Below are 20,018 nucleotides of genomic sequence, written 5' to 3'. Positions count from 1 at the left end.
AACTATATGGTTAGGACAACCATATAGTTGTCAAAAGTGTATTAAATTTGATATGGTTCTCTTAGAACTCTAGAAGGAGGCATCATACAGCCCCTGAGGCAGGTTCTTACCCTATTATCTGGGAACAGTTTGACCCTGTTACTCCCGAGGAAGTGGACAGGATCCTAGGGAGTATGCATGCAGGCACCTGTGTTTTAGACCCATGTCCCTCCTGGCTTGTGAAAGCTTCCCAGGAGATGACAGGTGGGTGGACTCTGGCGGTGATTAATGCTTCCCTACAGGAGGGGGCAGTGCCCAGCACTTTAAGGAGGCTGTGGTCCACCCTCTTCTTAAGAAGCCATCACTGGACTCCACCCGGTTGAATAATTTCCGACCTGTCTCCAATCTTCCCTTTTTGGGGAAGGTTGTCGAGAAGGTAGTCATGCGCAGTTCCAGAAGTTTCTGGATGAAACGGATTATCTCGACTCCTACCAATCAGGATTCAGGCCTGGATTTGGGACAGAAATGGCATTGGTTGCACTTTTGGATGATCTCTGGCAGGAGCGGGATGGGGGTAGTGCATCCATCCTTGCTTTACTTGACCTCTTGGTGGCTTTTGATACCATCGACCATAGTATTCTCCTGGGGCGGCTTCGGGGGATGGGAGTAGGAGGCCTTGTGCTATCCTGGTTCACTTCCTTCCTCTGTGGCTGCTCTTAGTCAGTGTTGATAGGAGAGGAGAGATCCAGCTCTTGTCCACTGCTTTACGGGGTTCCGCAGGGCTCGGTACTCTCTCCTCTCCTGTTCAACATTTACATAAAGCTGCTGGGTGAGATCATCCGTCACCATGGACTGAGGTTTCACCAATATGCTGATGATACTCAGCTGTATGTCTCGGTTTGTGGTGAATTAAGTGATGCTGTGTCCTGCCTCTCGCAGTGCCTAGAGGCTGTTAGGGTGTGGATGGGGAGCAATGGGTTGAAACTAAACCCTTGCAAGACCGAGTGGCTCTGGGTTTGGGGTTCATTGGCTCAGGGAAAATTGCCACCTTTGGTCTTGGATGGGGTGGCACTACCCCAAACAGATCCTGTGCGTAATCTAGGGATTTTGCTAGACTGACTCCTCCTCCTCGAAGAGCAGGTGGCGGTCGTGGTCAGGAGGGCCTTTGCGCAACTGCAGGTTGTGCGCCAGTTACGCCCTTTCCTTGACCAATAGTCCCTACTCACAGTCACTCATGCCCTAGTCACTTCCCGTCTTGACTATTACAACCCACTCTACATGGGGCTGCCCTTGAAGAGCATCTGGAAGCTCCGGTTGGTGCAAAATGCAGTGGCCCACATGATTTTGTGCAGACCCTGGTATGCACGGGTATCACCTCTCCTGCGGGAGCTGCATTGGTTGCCGATTTGCTTCTGGGTGCAATTCAAGGTGCTGCTTGTCAGGACTTTAAAGTCCTTTATGGCTTGAGATCAGGTTATCTGAGGGACCGCCTCTTGCCAGTTACATCTACCCGACCCATCAGAGCGGGGAGGCAGGTAATGTTGTGGGTCCCATCCCTGAGGAAGATATACCTGGTGGGACCCAGAAGAATGGCCTTCTCTGTGGTGCCTTCCTCTCTCTGGAACATCATTTCCCTAGAGATTAGAATGGCCCCCAATGTAATACTCTTCTGGAAGGCGCTGAAGATCTGGTTCTGCCAGCAGGCCTGGGGAACCCAGAGCAGGATGGACCCATTAAATGGCTCGTGTGATCTGCTGTCGCCGGGGCGGGGTGGGTGGGAGGTGGGGGTAATTTTGCTATATTGTACTATATTCATTTATTTGATTCTTTTTGTTAGTTTTTATTGTTTTAAATGTGGTTTTATATTCTGTAAGCTGCCTTGAGTCACCATGGGCGAATAGGCGGCAATATAAATTCAATAAATAAATAATACAGTATTAATAATTGTAAGAAAGTTGAATAAATAAATAAACATAAATATCAATGGGCACTAAACTGGTTGTGACTTTAAGGTTACATATTTGGTAAGAAAAGCGCACAAACTACTTGTTTTGAATATTGAACTTCCTCACTTAACCCTCATTTCACATTCAGTATCTATAGGTTGGATTGTAGTTTAATTATGTTTTCTTCTCATATTTAAAGGATGCAAATTGGAATTTAAAACATGTGGATCAGATGTTGGGCCAATATCGAGAGTATAACAATGAGCAGGCAGAAACAATTGCAAATGTAAGCAGCTATTGATTGAATTTAGTAATTAGAATCTGTAAAAGTATAAAACTCCTGTTTCTCTTCTATTCTTTAGTGCATTTTGAAAGAAAATTGTCTTCTACCTAACAAGTTGCCATTTTCATACAGCTTAAAGAAACTTTGGAAGAGTCCCTGGGCCAAATGAAGAACCAACGCTTATTGAGAAATTCTGGAGTAAGAAGTGCATCTCTTTCAAGCTTGTATGCGAGTGACCTGGATGGTGGAACTCCAGGTACATTTAATGAACCTCATGCTGTAATCATATACTGACTTACCTGCGGGCGTCCTATTGAACTATTGAATATACATTTACAGTTTTATGAATATAGCAAACACTTTATTGATTAATTTTGCTTTGTAGTAACTCTGTGTGAATAATGTATACCTGTAAGCATGGTGGAAAATATAATGTTTGAACAGATTAATACTAGTATCTTGGCAGATTGGTAGACGAACCTTCATATATAAATTATATTTCAAGAGAAATTTGTGCTGATTTTCCTATCTTTCTTTCTGTGAAGAAGTTCATCATGTCAAGCCTACCTCTCCTCTCAGAGATTACAGGGCAACCCTAGGTACCAGGCCGCGACGGTCTAGATCTGCTGTTCGATTTGTTGATCAGCGAGGTAAATTTGACCAGGTGAGTAGGTATTCTTAAAAGCACATAGGCTCATGTTTTTTTTCCCCCGTAACCACTTCTTCCAAATCCTTTTTACTTTATTACCAATTATAGTGAAATCCATAATTCAGCTATTAATTTGTTGATGTAGACTTTGAGAATTATTATATATGTGAAGTTCTTGGTTGTTTGCTTGGAGATGCTTCATTACCCAACTAGTTAACATCATTGGTGTGAGTGAGCATGGGGATTGATATATAGTTGCTTGTCCCGCAGTTTTGGTGTGGGTGTGATTTCCTCTTTGGTGGTTCTTTGATTGGAGCATTGTCTCTTGCATGATGTTTATTTGTTGTTAATTCTGCCTTATTTGAGTGTGCTTGCTGAAGGGGATGCCCTCTAGTTGTTATGCTTCAATCTTAGTTTTTTATTATGTCATTTCAATGGTGTGTAAAAGTATTTATCTGAATGTGTCTGTTGACGGCTGATTTGTCTGAGTACCAGGCTTCCAGGAATTTCCTAGCTTTTTGGATTTGGCTTGATCTAAGATGCTAATATTAACTCAGCCACAACTGTGGTTGAGTCTATCCATTTGCTGTGAAATGAAGGATTTTTTTTCTCATCTGATTGCTAGTTGGTGTTTGTAATTGCACTCTGTTAATCTTCTGTCTGTCTCTCCTATATGATAACTATTAAGAGTGTTTGAATTGTATATTGTAGATTCTGTTTGCTCCCGGGCTAATGGGACTTTGTATATCTTTTCAGGACAATTGCTCCATGGTATTAATCACAATTATATGAAAAAAAGAAAGCAAACTTAAACTACGCCAAAGCATCAAAATTTTAAAATTTGTATCTTTCTCTTCTTGCATTTCAAAATAAAACAGCCTATGCGAATTAGTACTTTTAAGCTTATGTGGAATTTTCTAGTATGCTGATATTATTACTGTGTTTTAAAAATGTACCATCTTCTTTTGAGGAGAGAACACAAATTCTTTTCAAAGATGAACCACTAAAATGTTTTTTCTATTTTGTGTAATGCTACACATACCCAATAACACATTCGTATCTAGTATATTTTATTTTAGTAGTATGTCCTAAGCTTATTAAAAATAATTGCTTAAATGTAGTTTTTCAACATGCTAGTGGTGAAATGTTTAGATAATAGCTAAGTAAACCACATTTAATAGTAATTTTTAAAAGCTTTTAAATGTGACACTAGATTTTATCAGTGCAATCCCATACATTTATTATGTACTATATAGCAATAATTGTATATACAACTGCTGTAATCTAAGGATTACTTGCACTACTATTTTGAATAATGTTTACTGCTGTTACTATTTGCAGTTTCTTTTGTTAAAGAGTGAAAATAGATTTTGGCTAATGGCTTTTCATAAAATGGACTCTAGAATAGCTAGTATATTTTAAAATGTTTAAAACAGTCCAATGTTAATATAGAAAGATTCCTTTGAGATTTATCAATCTAAGAATAGCATAACAAGACAGCTGAAGAAAGGTGAGAGAAATTTAGAACAATAAGCATCAACAATATAATAAAACATAGTTTAAGAAGAATGTTTAAGATACTCTTGGGTGAATAAAATTTACTGGCTTTAATCTCAGCTAGCAGATATTCAAAAGGTAGTGCCAGTAATTGGAAAAAGAATAATCATGTTGAAAAAAAGTAATGCATTTTTTTAGAAATTAGAAAAATTTGAGTGTAAAAAATCGGTAGCATATTAAGTAATTCTGAAAGAAAACTATTCTGAAATACTAAAATATTTCAATAAATTTTACATAGGATTGACCGAGGTCCTTTGGTCTAATTTGAATAGATCTTAATATATAAAGATGCAAAAATCTAATAATTATGTCCTTCTTTCTAATTATTGTTATTATAAATACTTTGTAGCTTTCAGTATTTTGAAAAGTGTATACTGAATATAGCTATACTAAAGGATAGAAAAATATGTTTAAAACAGCTAATTATGTTCTGTATGTGTTTATACTGCAGCTGCATTCTTTACACCAGTCACTTAGAGATGTCAGCAGTGAACAAATTCGCTTAGGAGAAGACCTCACCAGAGAACTTTCAAGAAGAAATCGGTATGACATGAAAGAATGACTTGGTTGGTGGAGAAACTGGAGTGTTTAACATTAGGAACAAATATTTGATGTTTGATGGTTTTGTTCAGTCATTTCACTGTATTACATTATGTGTTATTGCATCTGCCTACTAACAGAAGTTCTCTAGCACATTACAAAACTATAAAAATATTTAAAAATCCAATAAAAGCAATAAAATAATATATACCAAAGCCAATTTCCTGATGTAATGTGAGCACTTATTAAAATAAAGCATACAAAAATGCCTTGCTGAAGAGAAATAACTTAGCAAGATACGGAAATAATACTAAGTGGCTGTAAAGATACCTTCCTTGGGAAGGCATTTTTAAAAAATTGCAATTATACAGCTGGAAAACCCTGTCTCTCACAGAACTCTGTCCTTTATAAAACTCCTCCATAAATTCACTTGGCAGCTTGGGGAAGAGCAGTTGATGGAATGCCTGGATAGATACATACGGGAGATGTTGCTTGCTTTACTCCGAACCCAAAATATTTAGAGCTTTAATAATCATCAGCTATCTTGAATAGAGTCTGTAAACAAATTGTAGACATCAATCATCAAAAAGACTAATCTTGTTTCGGGAAAAGCTATTAGTACTGGTGCCATAACTAAAAATATCATTTTCTGGCCTTAGTTCCCTTAGCTAATGAAAATGGGACACTACTAGCAGTTTCTCCCGGGTGGACTTTGGTTGGAAAAGGCAATCTTGTGGGTATATGGCCAGCAAGCCGTAAAGAACTTATAAGTTAAAGCCAGGACTTTGAATTGTACCCAAACCTATTAGCAACTAATATAGAGCCCAAAATACAAGCGTAATATACTAACAGTGATTAGCACCTGCCAATAAGTGGGCCATTTCATTCTGAAACATTTGTAGTTTCTAGGTAGTTAGAACAGAATTAAGCCATCTAACTACTTCTTCATTTAGTTTATACTATAAACTTCAATTATTTGATGTATTCCCATTTATGGGGGTTCCTTCTCATTAGAAGAGAGAAAACATAAAACAAAACAAAACAAATCCTGTTCTGAAACAATAACATATTTTGAAAATAAGCTACTGCAATTTTGTAATAAAGATAGAAATTAATTTGCTTAATGTAAGTACATAGTATACTTTCAAGAAGCATGTGTTTTTCTTTGTTTTATTCTAAGAAGTGATGCTGAAATGAAAAAAAGATTAGAAGATATATCTGGTAGACTTGATGAATCGCAAAGACAGGAAACAGTAAGTGTATTGAAAAATTAACAATCAATATTTCATAAATAGATTTTGGATTTGTATATCTGCCTGCCTGCCTGCCTGCCTGCCTGCCTGCCTGCCTGCCTGCCTGCCTGCCTGCCTGCCTGCCTGCCTGCCTGCCTGCCTGCCTGCCTAAATAAATAAATAAATAAATAAATAAATAAATAAATAAAATAAAATAAAATAAAATAAAATAAAATAAAATAAAATAAAATAAAACAATACAATACAATACAATACAATACAATACAATACAATACAATACAATACAACACAACACAACACAACACAACACAACACAACACAACACAACACAACACAACACAACACAACACAACACAACACAACAATACAATACATTTGGAGCCTGTGTCTGAGCCGAAACCTCTTAGACTTTAGGTTAGGATTTAATATGATTGTATGCTTTTCTATATAAAAAATATCATCTCCTTTTCTACTTGTTATTTTGAATTTCTTGAATTTATCTGAATTAAATTTGGCAGCTATTTTAATATATTTTATAAGTAATTAATTCCTTTTATTTCATGATAAATAAATATCTGGAGGATTCAAGCCCCATATAGCTGCAGATATTTAAATCTTTAGATGTCTTCTATTTTCAGAAGGTTTATATTACAGGTGTCCATCAGATTAACATAAGAAATTAAATTTCAAAGCAGATGCAAATATTTCAGAATAGAAATCTACCCTGTTTTGGATCTGGGTTCCATTTGGCAATGATGGCACTGTAACAGGATGCTTTACCTTTATAAATCAGTATGACAGGGGAAGAGAGGGGAGTAAGTTTGGAATTGGGAGCGCGTGTGCATGCGCAGAACCTTCTTTGCATGCACAGAGCGTCCATGATGGCGTCCAGGCGGGTGAGTGGGACGTATTCAGATGTATCTGCCTTGGAAATGGCCTCTTTTGAACTGTATAGCACAGTCAAACATCAGCACAGGAAATACATTATGGCATTTTGTATCATGTCATAACATATTTTAATTTTTATGTCATAAACAGTTTCTAAAATTTGCCAATTTTTAATTCCACGGGAATCATGGGGCTCAGATTTCTATAAATCCATTTGAAGTACCTTGGTTCAAAAATTATTGCCCTATGAAACACACTTGTTTTGCCCAGTTAAAGATCACAGAAACAGGAGTTTTAGTAATAAATAGATTTTTTAAAAACTTGACATTTGTTGTACTATGGGAAGTTCAGCACAGGTTGTCCCTTCATAACAACTAAATTTTCATCCACTTCTGGTCAAACGTAGCCATTTATGTTTTTTCCTACTGTACTTATGGAGCGATATAAGTTTCTTTTTCTGAGTAGGGGATTTAGTCAAATGAGACTAAATCTTCCCAAATAGATCAAGATATTTTATTAATTAATTAATTTATTTATTAATTTAATTTGTATACCGCCCTTCTCCCAGAAGGGACTCAGGGCGGTGAACAGCCAAAATTAAAAAACATACAAATGCAAAAGTTAAGATAATTAAAAGAATTAAATCATTGGCTACCCAAATTTAAGACCCCAAATCCATAAAATTTAAAATCCCAATTAAAAAAACCATTTAGGCTAGGCCGGCTTGATGAAATAAAAACGTCTTCAGGGCTTTACGGAAGGTCCGGAGGTCCGGGATCAATCGTATAACTACAAGATATTGTAGTTGTAGCCACAATATCTACAGTGGAATAAATATTGGAGTAAAGCCAATCCATTCTGTTGGTTACTTGTGGCGAGGGAAGACTGACTCTTACTGCTGGTTTTACTATGGCTGGAATCCTATGGACCTATTATTATTAGTCATCAGTAATTATTTTTTGTTATACCTGTTGAAGAGCATTGTGAGCATACAAGAACCATCTTCATTTTTTTCCTGTTGTTTGTAATTTCAAAGAAGGAAAGGGACTTTCTTTTTCATCCATGCAAGACTAATTATGCAAGTGTCACTCAGCTAAAGCATACAAACTGATCCTTTTCCCTTCTTGCTGATTTCAGAAGAAAGTGGAATACAGTACATTGATATATGGCCAGATTGCTTTACTATTCAGTTACTATTACTACCGACTCTTTTCCTGCAGTGTTAACATTTCTGTTCGGGATCTTTAACTATTCTTAAGTGTGCAGTTATTATTAAATTCCCCATAGGGTTAAACAAGAGCTTTAGTTAGAATGTGGCTGTCAGTCTTTGACAATCCTCGTAGACTTTATGGTCCTCCTCTCTAACTTTGGGCACTTATGCTTGGTAGATTGATCCCTCTCGGTTCGGCACTCCCTATGTAGTAACTTCTCTGCCAACCAGTCTTCAATGATTTTAAATCGCTGAGGAATTAATATTTTGTCTGGTGTCTGCAACTGTATAATTAAATTTTTGGTTGCTAGTCTTCCTCCTCCCACCAGTCCCAACAACTCTTTTCCTGCCAGCTTCTTAGTCCATTTCAGTTTCCTCTCTCCTCTCATTAGGAATACTGCGTATGTGGGGAAAAAACACCCTTGTGTTTTGTCTCACCTCTTTTCCATTCTCAGGTTGTCAACTGCAAGTACAGTTTATATATATGACAGGATGGCAGACAGAGTTTAACATCTTCTTCATGAATATCGTAGTTTAATTTATTTTAACAATTTATCTGGCTGCTATCTTACAAATGAACCTGTGAGAGACTAACAGCAAGTTAAAACCTTTCACAAGTAACAACCCAAAATAATTTGAACAATTCTAACAAATAATATGATATGCTTAAGATTCAAACAACTCATTCCCTCTTGCAAATCAATAGCAGACCGATAAACAGCAAACAAACCAATTGAGTTCGTCTAACATCCGGACTCCAATTTTTAAGGAAAAGTTATAACAGGGTGATGATCACCTGAATCTTTAGGGGAGGGGGTGAGAGATACTGTTGTAGAGGGCAAGTTTTGCAACAGAGAAAGCATGCCTTTTAGGTCCTGTTAGATAATATTACTTTGTAGAAGGGTACCAGAGCATACCTATTATGTTAGATCTGGTACGGTGAGCAGAAACTATTAGAACAAGCAGACCTGCTGTTCTGCCCCAGCTACGGACCCCAAAGAACGCAGCACACACAAACTCTATACAAAGCTTATTTTACTCAAATAACTTAGTCTTTATCAACCAAAGGCTGTTAAATAAACTGTCTTAACAGCCTATCAGAATTCTAAGATAAGGTAATCACAGTCTTACTAGAGTTGGCAGAAAGCCCAGAAACAATTTTGCAGAGAATCCAGACATGAAGGAGATTGAACTAAAGTTGTTCCCTACAGCTTGCTGCAAGCGGTGTTCCTTCTTAAATAGGCTAAGGAAGTGGCCAATTAGCCCCAAGCCTTACTCTCAAGGAGACCTCCTCCTTAGGAGCTACTCCTGCTTTTTGGCAGCTCTGCGCGCCCGTGCATTGAGAAGAGGCTCCTCCTCTTCATCCTCTTCACTTAAAGGAGCTTCTGGAGGTTCTGAAGGCCCTGGCTGAATCCCTGCCTCTGGCACCACATCTTCTCCAGCCTCCTCACTATCCGACTCGAGCACCAGCTGCACAGGCTGCTGGCGAAGCACCACACCAGCCTCCTCGTTGTCAGAATCAGCTACAATCTGCACAGGCTGCTGATGGGCCACAACACCTGCAAATAACTTGGCCTTTGCTACATAAGGCTTTGAATTGTACCTGGAAACCAACTGGAAGCCTGTGGAATTCATAGAACAGTGATGCTATAGAACCGTGATGGCGAACCTATGACATGCATGCCAAAGTGGCACGCAAAGCCATGTCGCTCAGCATGTGCGGCCTTGCCTATTTGTCTTCTGGGTTTCTGGCGCGCATGTGTGCGTGATGATCAGGTGTCCTTCGTGCGTGCAGCATTGCCAAAAACTGGTGTGCGCGTGCATTCTGGCCAGCTGATTGTCGGGTACGCATGCTTACTAATACCGGAAGTTTGGCTTTTCCGGATCTGATCCCTTCACGCGCACAGCAGTGCCAAAAATCGGGCCAGCTGATTGTCAGGTGCATATGCACGCTACAACCTGGAAGTTCAGCTTTTCTGGAGCTCGGTCCTGATGAGCGCGTGTGCGTGTGACATTTCCATGTGACCTTTTCAACACTCGGTGCCAAAAAGGTTCTCCATCACTGCTATAGAAGCATATTATGGCATATCCCAAATTCCCTATGGCCCAGCATTCTAGATCAGTTGCAGCTTTTGAATGCTCTTGAATGCATTACTGTAATCAGGAGGTGACTACAGTTTGTTCATGAACAAGGCCTCTCAATTGAGAAATGAATGCAATTGGCACACAAGATAGATTTCTGCAAACGCCCTCTAGCCTTGGACCGGAGCTTGGGACACTCTAAATTGTGCACCAAGTCTGCCAGGGAATGTGCAACTCTATTCAAAGATAAAAATAGAAAATCCCCAGCACCAGGAGGCCTCAAAAGTCACAGCTGTTTGGTTTTACCAAGGTTGAGGTATAATATGTTCCTCCACATTCAAATCCCCCCCGCCTTCAGACATTAGGAAAGGCCTTTAATGGCATTACTTGGTTATCACAGAGTAGAGATATAAATAGGGTATCATTACTATGCTGATGATACCTCGGCCTCTGCAATTGAATGACCATACCAACTTCATGTAGATGTTGAAGAGAAGAGAATAAAACTCTGAGGCACCTTGAATAGTAGGAATCAGAGGCTAGATTTTTCTCCCCACCATCACCAACTGGAAGCAGTCCTGGAGAAAGAAGAAGAAGAAGAAGAAGTGTAACAGTGTTCCTCCTCTCCTAATATTGTCCAGAAGTATCCATGATCCATGACATTGAAGACTGCTAAGAGTCATGGAGGCCAAAATGACTGTGTTCCCCACATTCTGGATCTGAAAGACTTTGTCTATAAGTGTGACCATTGCAGTGCTATAACAAGTTCAAAACATGAGTGAAAAGGGTCCAGATAAGCCATTAACTCCAGGGCCTTCTGGAGCTAGAAATCATCTTCTCAATAATTACTCTAAAATTGGAAGGTGAAAATTATGAGATCCAGTGATGATTTCTTAAGGGGAGAGCAGACTACCTCCTTTTTCAGAACAGGTGAACTATCCCCTCCCTCAAAGTTTAAAACTAAGTCTTCGGTCCATTGATATTTTTAAAATGTCTTCCCCCCCACAAAAAAGTGAGAAAAAATGTTTTTGATCTTGCATATTTTGTAATAAAACTTTTTACTAAAACCAAGTAGCAGGAGAACATATATAAAAATAGGTTTAAAAACTAGGAGTGCCACAGTACGAAAACTGACTTTCATATTTGAATGAATTTATGTGGGAAACAGGGTAGACTAGGCAGTAGCATATCATTTCTAGTGAGCTTTGAAAAACACTTGTGCAAATGGAAGAGTTTAAAGACATGCTAAACACGTAAATGTTATTTGCCACTAGAGGGTAGTGTCTGCAAATAAATAAAGGGGAAAAAAATCAGTTCCTATCAAACACCAGTGCTCCCTCTATCTTACAAAGTTAAAAAATTGAAGTGAGGAATTGCAATTGAAATAAAATTCCCGATTCATTCAGTCATATTTTATTATTTAAAAGTTAGACATTATTCTAATTCAGTTCTTCATTTGTCATTCAGGAAAGTTTTAATAATAATTAAAAAAAACCTGGCACTGATATATGGAAATATACTGGCATTGATATATGGAAATACAATATTTTCACATTGCTGCCCTGATCTAATTCTACATGTGCACAGCTAGCAGCCCTGGGAGGAGATGTACACTCCTGCCAATATCAAAAGTCTCTTCCTGCTAATTTAACAGAATCCAGATGTGAATGTTGGAATATAGATTCAGCCTTGTGTCTGAAATAGCTGCATAACCTAGCTTTAGCATGGGAATCTCCTTTACCGGACCTGGACCCAAAACAATCAGTGTTTTGATTGATGATTATTGCTTTTCGTACTCCATACTCCATACTGTTGCGATGCAAATGAAAATAATACCCAGTTTCTATGTCTCAGGATATAATGTGGAAGCAAATGGTTGTAATAAACTTGCTGAATTTAGGCAGATCAGGATTTCATCAATGTCTTAACATCAGAGGCTATAGATGTAATTTTCCAAAGGGAAAACAGTGGAAATTAAAAAAAAAAAAAAAAAAAAGACTGAAGTGCAAACTTACATATCTGGATTCATTTTATTTTACATACAGTAATTTGTTTTGATATTATTATATGGGGAATGACAAAGTACTAGGCAGGATATGAAGCTCCACCAGTAAACAGAAATATTATGCTTGGTTTGTTTTCTAAGATTTCTTCTGGTTTAAATTATTTTTCAGAGTCTTAGATCATCAAGTAAACAAATGCAGAACTTGGTATAAACAATTAGAATAGCTTAATCCATCTATTCTTGGTTTTCATATCCACTGTATTATTAATGCAAATGGTGATAGGGAGGAAAGGTAATTGGTAGCAGTGGACAAGAGATATTTCTTAGTAAAAACTTATTGCTTGAGTAGCTGCAGCTTAATTGTAAGATTGCAGGTTATATCTAAGTTGTGTTCTTCCACTGATGGACATTTAGTTAGCGGTATAAAAGCTGTCTCATATATATGTGTATGTGTGTGTGTGTGTGTGTGTGTGTGTGTGTGTGTTTTCTATTGAGACATCTGGTCTATCCCAACATGTGGGAGGGGGCATTCTGCTCCCTTTCACCTTTCAGCTCCAATCCAGGAGCCCTCAAGCAGTCACAGTCACGACAAACTATTTTATACCAAATTTATATTTTGCTGATATATATTTATTTCTTTATTTCTTTATCAGCAATACACACACACACACACACACACACACACACACACACACACACACACACACAAATATGTATAACTTTAGCTTTTAAAACCGGTTAAATCACAGTAGTATGGCATGCTCATTGCTTGTAGAACATTGCAGATTCAAACTCCTGCATTTCTAGATAGAGATGGAGAAATCTTGTTTCATAAGTTTAAGATCTTCTGCTATCTAGTACAAAAACTAGCTGAACTAATGGTCTTATTTAAGGTAAGGAGGTTCCTATGATCCAGTAGAAGATTCTATCAGCATAATGCAAAATAAAATGATTTGCAGCAATAACTGAAGTCTCTCCATGCTATTTCTCATTTTATGCTGAAGGTTAGCAAAACAGGGCAAAAGGAATAATTGCTGATAGTCTGTTTCCCCGTTCTGTTGGTGAAAAAAAAATGCAAGAGAATCTTCTGCTAATAAACAGATTCCAACCAGATATAATCATATTGGGTCCGTTTTGTTTAGGGTACTATCTGGTTCCTATAATACTGTTAGTGTTAGTGTTTGGAATAAATTAAAATATGCAATAGGGTCTTGGTACTTACTTTCCTTTTCCTTTGTTATGAATTTAGAGTGTTTATGTTTGCTTTTTTTTTAACATCGTAACAAACGTTTCTTCTCTGAAATGCTTATATTATATCTGCCTGCTTATATTATATAGGTCTCAGAGCGGGTAGAGAGAAGACTCCAAGAGATCGAACGAGAAATCCGATCGGAAAGGCAATTGGTAGAAAGACGCCAAGACCAACTGGGACACATGTCTGTGCACCTGCAGGAAGTATGCATAAAGGCCTTGGTATATGTTTAAAACAGCAAAAGTGCTTCATGTTAGCAATCTAGCTCAAGTTAATAATTTAAAGGGGTAACGTTTCCACCCCCCCCCCCCCCCGTGATAGAGGTCATGCAAAACTGACAAGACACTGATGAAGTGTGGCTCCCAGGTTTCAACCGCAAAATCCAAATAACTACCAGTTGACAGCACAGCCATAAGCAAAATCTCTCCACTGCTATCTAGTGCAATTTCAAGTCCAGATCTGATAACGTTGCTTCTATACAAAAAAGACTTCTCATGCTGGAAGCAGGGAGTATTGGTTCCCATTATACAATAGTTGAAAGGATGCTGTCTTAAAACAATTTCAGGTACATTTAAGATTTAAACTATTGAAGGTATTATTAACAGCCAGTAGCACATACTTTTCTTTTGAAGGGGTAAATGTAATGTAATGGGTAGCCAGTTTCCTGGTGTCGTATAATCATCTGTGTTTGAATGAAAATGCATCCAGGAGAACAAGAGCCTGTGCTGTGAGGGAAAACTGAGCTATTGTTTGCTTCAGAACAGAAAATTAAAGCCTTCCCACCTTTTCTTTGAAAAGAATGCATAAAGTGCATATGGGAGAGGTAGTTAATTTGCTCCACCCCTGTACTTGAGAGGCCAGGGTTTTTAAATATATAGCTTATAATTTTGGAATTAATTTAAATGTCTGGGCAATTAGTGGCAGTCATTTTCAATTGACTTTACTCTGGTGTCTCACAGAGTCTATGAAAAGTTTAATATCATATTTGGTTGCTTTAATAAATGTAGTGACCTGGGTGCATTTTTCTGAAAAGCAATTGCAGATTATATAGAGAAGAATAAGTCACTAGGGATTAATTTAGATTGATGCTTTCAGTTTTGAAAAAAAGTGGCTTTCTCTCTAGAGGTCACATTAAAAAGAAGACGGGAGGGTGGGTGGGAAAAGCTACCACACATGTTAAGCTTAGTAAAAGTAATAGCTTTTCAACTTCATGTGCTCTTATTGGGTCAGAGATTTTTTTTGCTGGTATTCTCCTTCATTTTTTAAATTACCTCGAATGATGGTAAAAGATTGTGATTGATTAGACCAAAGAGGAAATGAAAGTGGTTAAGTTCTGCAGTGAAGATTCTCATGATGTCTAGCAATTTCTTTCCATTGCTTTTGGGCTTTTTCTTATTTTGGGTTCAGGAAGTTGATGTATAATTTAATACTATACTATACCCTGCAAATGCAAATATGCACTTTTACAAGGTGTTATATACCTTGTGGTTTTATTTAAAAAAAATGAAATTTTTATCAAACTTATATGTGCTTGGTAGTGAATATTTTGTTAACATTTTTCATACAAACTTTACCTTTAACTAAAGTGGGAACATGGTGCTATCCTTTTTAAATTGAGATGATCTATTTGAAATACATATTTTCAAATTATACATGGTGATACTGTATTTGGTAATACCGTAGATTGCATTTGGACATTATCTTGCATTGGGTTTTTTTGGGTTTTTTTTTGGTATTTGGTTTTCTGTTTTAATTAATCTTTTTTATTAAACAAATTTATATGGCCACCTAACTCACACACAGTTGACTCCAGGCAGCTTACAACATTTAAAAAAAAAAAACACAATATAAAAACCATACCCTCCTAATGGTGGCAGCAACAAAATCAGATCAATCACTTGATCGGCTCCATCTTTATTCATGGTCCCCAGACCTACTGACAAAGTCATATTTTCAGGTTCTATCGGAAAAGCAACAAGGTGGGGCCGATTGTATATCTGGGAAATGATGTTCCATAGAGAAGGCGTCACCACCAAGAAGAGCCTTTTTTGTGGTTCTACTTGATGTACATCCCTAACAGATGGGAACATACCTTGCCTTCCAATCTTGGTAGGCCAGGTGGATGTAACAGGCAGCTTTCAAATAGCCTGGCCTCAGGCCATGTAGAACTTCAAAGATGATAACCAGCACTTTAAAATTGTAGCTGTAAGCAGATTTTATGCAATTTATAAATTATCTCAACATTAAGGGACCGAGGCAGCATATAGGAACAATGGTGATATAGGGAGTGCAGTACAATAATATTGCACTGACCACAACATGGCCATAACTTGTGATAGCAATAGTCAATTCAAAAGATCTTCTGATATACCCATATGTTTATAAGCTTCCATAAAGTCATAAGAGTGAGGGCTACAATAGTACAAACTCAGCTCTTTGTTGAGTTTAACCTGCATATGTGAATATTAAAGATTTTTCAGGGCGGAATTACAGATGAAGAAGTTATATTAGTATTTTGCAGGTTTTCCTCCTTGGCAAGTCACCAAGAACTGAGCATTAAGGTTTAATACATTATTGTAGGAACTTGTATACTGTATAGCTCTTCTGGTTTGGTATGGTTTTTCCATATCTGCAAACTTTTAAGGTGTTTGACTAAACATCTAAAAAAGCTATGAAGTGGAACTATAAATTATGTGGAAATTTTATAGTTCTTCTCCCCTGTGGTGTATATAACAATGGTAAGTGGCTTAAAGCTGAATGTCAGGGTTGGACACCTTTTGCACAATTGACAAGATTATATATCTCTCTATCTGCTATTTTCCTCAAGAATATCAGCTATATAGGGATCTATCACTTCTTGTTTTGGAAAGAAGAGCAATGGATTAAAAAGATGATTTTGAATGTACAGATAGCTGAGAAAGAAAGAGTTAGTGTCTTCTCTATCTGGCTTGGGTCTGAAATTGAAGAGGGTTTCTGTTGAAGCTAAAGCATTTATAGTTGCTTTACCTGCAAAAAGGCTAATGAGAGAAAACTGGAGTCACAGGGACCTTCTTATGGGTAGGCATCAAGTTACATTTCCTTAATGCCTGGTTTAAGTTTAGCTATCATTCTCTGATGGAAACAATATCTGTGGAATTCCTTGCCGTTCATAGCTCTTTACAAAGAATTGTAAGTTCTGTGCATGAAGCACAGGCTGGTTTTGAGGTAAAGATATATACACATTATAGATAGTCTTCATTTAACAGTGCTAATAGAGACCGAAAGCTCCATCAATAAGTAACACAATCGTAAATCTAAAAACCATGTGACTGTGTTGCTTAACAATGGCAGTCTTGGTTACCATTATTAAATGAGGACGATATCAGATGTTAAGTGTGGATGTCACATGACCACCACTTCTAATTACCTGCTGAGTTTCCTATTTATTTTGCTTGTGGGAAGTTGGCAGGGGAGATCACAAATCATGATCATGTGACTACAATGGGCATAAATACAAAGTCCAGTCGTAATTACAACTCGTTCAAGATTGTCATAAGCTTGAATGGTTGCTGAATGAGTGGTTGCTAAATGAGGACTCCCTGCATATGGGAAATCAGTGACTTTTGAAGTCTTTTAATATACAATCTTTCGTGCTCTGTAATATATAATATGGTGGATGGCACCCTCTTATTAAAAAAAAAAAGAACAGGTCTTCAGTGAAATTTAGTTCAATGTTTGGATCAGTTATTCATAGATTAGTATATGTCTGCATCAGCTTTTATCTTCAAATGGTATGCATCTACAATATGTACATAAAGTTCATATGTATCATCAGACAAAAGAGGACAAAGTGAATATTGTTTAGTATATTTATACATTCATTATTCCCTTGAATCCCACATCCTCTCTTTTTTTTTTCTTTCAAGGCTTTGAAGCAGCAAGATGCTAAAGCCAATGGAGCAGAAATTGTCTTGAAAAATAGAATTGCCAAAATGGAAGATGAAAAAAGCAAAGTAAGATTTAAATTTTTATTTTAAAAAAAATATTGTAGTGATGTTGTGTCTTGTAGTGGCTTTTCCCTATGTGATTAAGAAAAAAGGTGTATGGCATAGTTGTGGTTTATGTTTTTCATGTTAAGATATAGAACATCTTAAAATATAGAAAGGGAATGGGAGGAAAACTGATCTGAAACCATTCCTCATCATATGCTGGATTTCTGTATGGAAGGCATTTTTGCGCATGTTGGAATGTTAAGCCATGTGTTCAGCCTGATGATGATAGTATGCATGGAGCATCTGTTCTACTAATGTAAACTCCCCACAGAATTTTGGATGATCATAATTCTAAATTACACAGGGAGATCTCTCCAAGTAGAATAATTATCCCCTGGCAAGCATTCACCAATCAGCTAATGAAGTGTAGTCAGAATTATGGCGGATCTTGCTGTTTGTCGCCTCATCTTCATCATGTATAAAGGGGATTTGAACTGAGAAATTGGGCTTCAGACGGACATTATCTCTCAAACCTAGTTCACAACATTTTTCATGAAAGGCACTCTAAACAGGATAAAATATACTTCTTTTCTTATTGGTTTTCAAACCTAAATATTGCAACTTTTTAAAAAAGAAAACCCTTTGTTTATTGTCTAAACTAATAGGCTCTGAATGTGGCACAAGTGGAACAACATTGATAATTATCTGTACCTTCATATAAGGAAGTTCTACAATTTTTGGGCCCATACAAGGAAATTTAAGTTGTAATGGGTAGGCTTCAAACTGAATATAATTTGAATATAATATCAATTGAACTTAAGTCAGTTAAGTATAATTAAAACCGAGAAACTTAAATAATTGAAATTTATGTACATGCATGCAACAATTAAAATTGGTGGAAGATAGCAGACCAAATATCCCTGTTGGGGAGAACTACAAAGAGCCATCACCAAAAATACTGTTCTTCATCTTTCTTCCAAATTCTTTGGGCAATAGTACATAAAACCTTCTTTTTCCAGCAAGCCGGGCTGGCCTAACACTTTTTAAAATGTTTTTAATTGTTTGTTATTGTTTTTAATCATGGGGCCAAATTTATATATATCTTTTTAATTGTATTTTAATGTTTGTAGTTTATGTTTTTATTTGGCTGTTCACCGCCCTGAGTCCTCAGGGAGAAGGGCGGTATACAAATTTAAAAATAAATAAATAAATAAATAAATAAATAAATAAATAAATAAATAAATAAATAAAATAAATAAATAAATAAATAAATAAATAAATAAATAAATAAATAAATAAATAAATAAATAAATAAATAAATAAAATAAAGTAGTGCCTCTGAAGATGAATGCAGTTGATGGTCAGGTTTATGTATCTTCATAATATACATGGTTGATAATATGCAGTATTTTGCACTGGATCTGTAAATGAACTGCCAGGCAAAGTAGTTTAAATCTGAAGTGAAATCATTAGAAAAAAAGCAAACTGACTAGACAGCTTTATAAGAGAGAGACTGGAAACAATTTGTGGACTTTCTACATGCTAAATATGGTTAACAAATGGTTAACAGAGGGATTTGAAGATTAGTGTAATGTTTAGCTCAACCTGTTGACTGCTTTTTCTTCTTATTTCTACATACATACATACATGAATATAATATAAATATATATTGTATGTATGTATGTATGTATGTCAAAGGGGAGGATAATTTACTACTTTTTCTTTTCTTTCAGCACCCAGCCAGGGTGGAACCTATATATTAAATGTTAAATTTAATTGACCACTTTTTCCATTTTTTTGTACACTATTTTTTGTTGTTGTTGTTGTTGTTAGGGTTGAATGTATAGTTTTGTTTTGTTTCATATTGTTTGTTTGTTTTACTGTTTTGTATTTTATTTTCTATGATAAAACAAATAATAATAATAATAATAATAATAATAATAATAATAATAATAATAATAATAAAAAACAAACAAACTGTATTATTTTGGCTGCCACATGTTTGTAGCAACTGTTATTTCCAGATACTCTTCAAAAGAGAATATTGGAAGAGGACATTTTGTTCTTAGTGGTTACAATAAGATCCAAGCTATTTGAAATTTTGGCTTCAGCATCTTGAATTGTGCCTTGAAAATCATAGGAGATCAATCCTGAGGCGCTGTTCCTTTTTTTTTTTTTTTTACTACTACTACTACTACTACTACTACTATTATTATTATTATTATTATTATTATTATTATTATTATTATTATTCATTTTGTAAGAGCATTGCACTTTCTCTGTTTTGTATTGTTGGTAGCCATATGCAATATTCTTTTCTATTCTGCGTTCTGGGTTGAAATTTTGGCTGTTCATATCCTACCCTCCTATCCAGGAGACTAGGAGATTTCTAGGAACTAAACC

At 36.6% G+C, this 20,018-nt stretch overlaps 1 protein-coding gene across 1 annotated transcript in view; it reads left to right on the top strand.

The window, feature by feature from the left end:
- The window catches only part of CEP128 (centrosomal protein 128), a 167,849-nt gene that overhangs the window by 7,595 nt on the left and 140,236 nt on the right, over nt 1-20,018 (top strand). The window contains exons 3-9 of the mRNA XM_070931475.1: nt 2,125-2,211; nt 2,341-2,464; nt 2,754-2,872; nt 4,866-4,957; nt 6,135-6,207; nt 13,731-13,847; nt 17,550-17,636. Coding sequence (XP_070787576.1) covers nt 2,125-2,211; nt 2,341-2,464; nt 2,754-2,872; nt 4,866-4,957; nt 6,135-6,207; nt 13,731-13,847; nt 17,550-17,636 — 699 coding nt within the window. The remainder of the gene's footprint in view (nt 1-2,124; nt 2,212-2,340; nt 2,465-2,753; nt 2,873-4,865; nt 4,958-6,134; nt 6,208-13,730; nt 13,848-17,549; nt 17,637-20,018) is intronic.

This window comes from Pituophis catenifer, unplaced genomic scaffold (genome assembly GCF_029215685.1).
Source record: "Pituophis catenifer annectens isolate HBS135680 unplaced genomic scaffold, rPitCat1.0.hap2 SCAF_1, whole genome shotgun sequence".
Classification (NCBI taxonomy): domain Eukaryota; kingdom Metazoa; phylum Chordata; class Lepidosauria; order Squamata; family Colubridae; genus Pituophis; species Pituophis catenifer.
The sequence above is the reverse complement of the archived record's forward strand: the minus strand, read 5'-3'. Positions and strand labels throughout refer to the sequence as shown.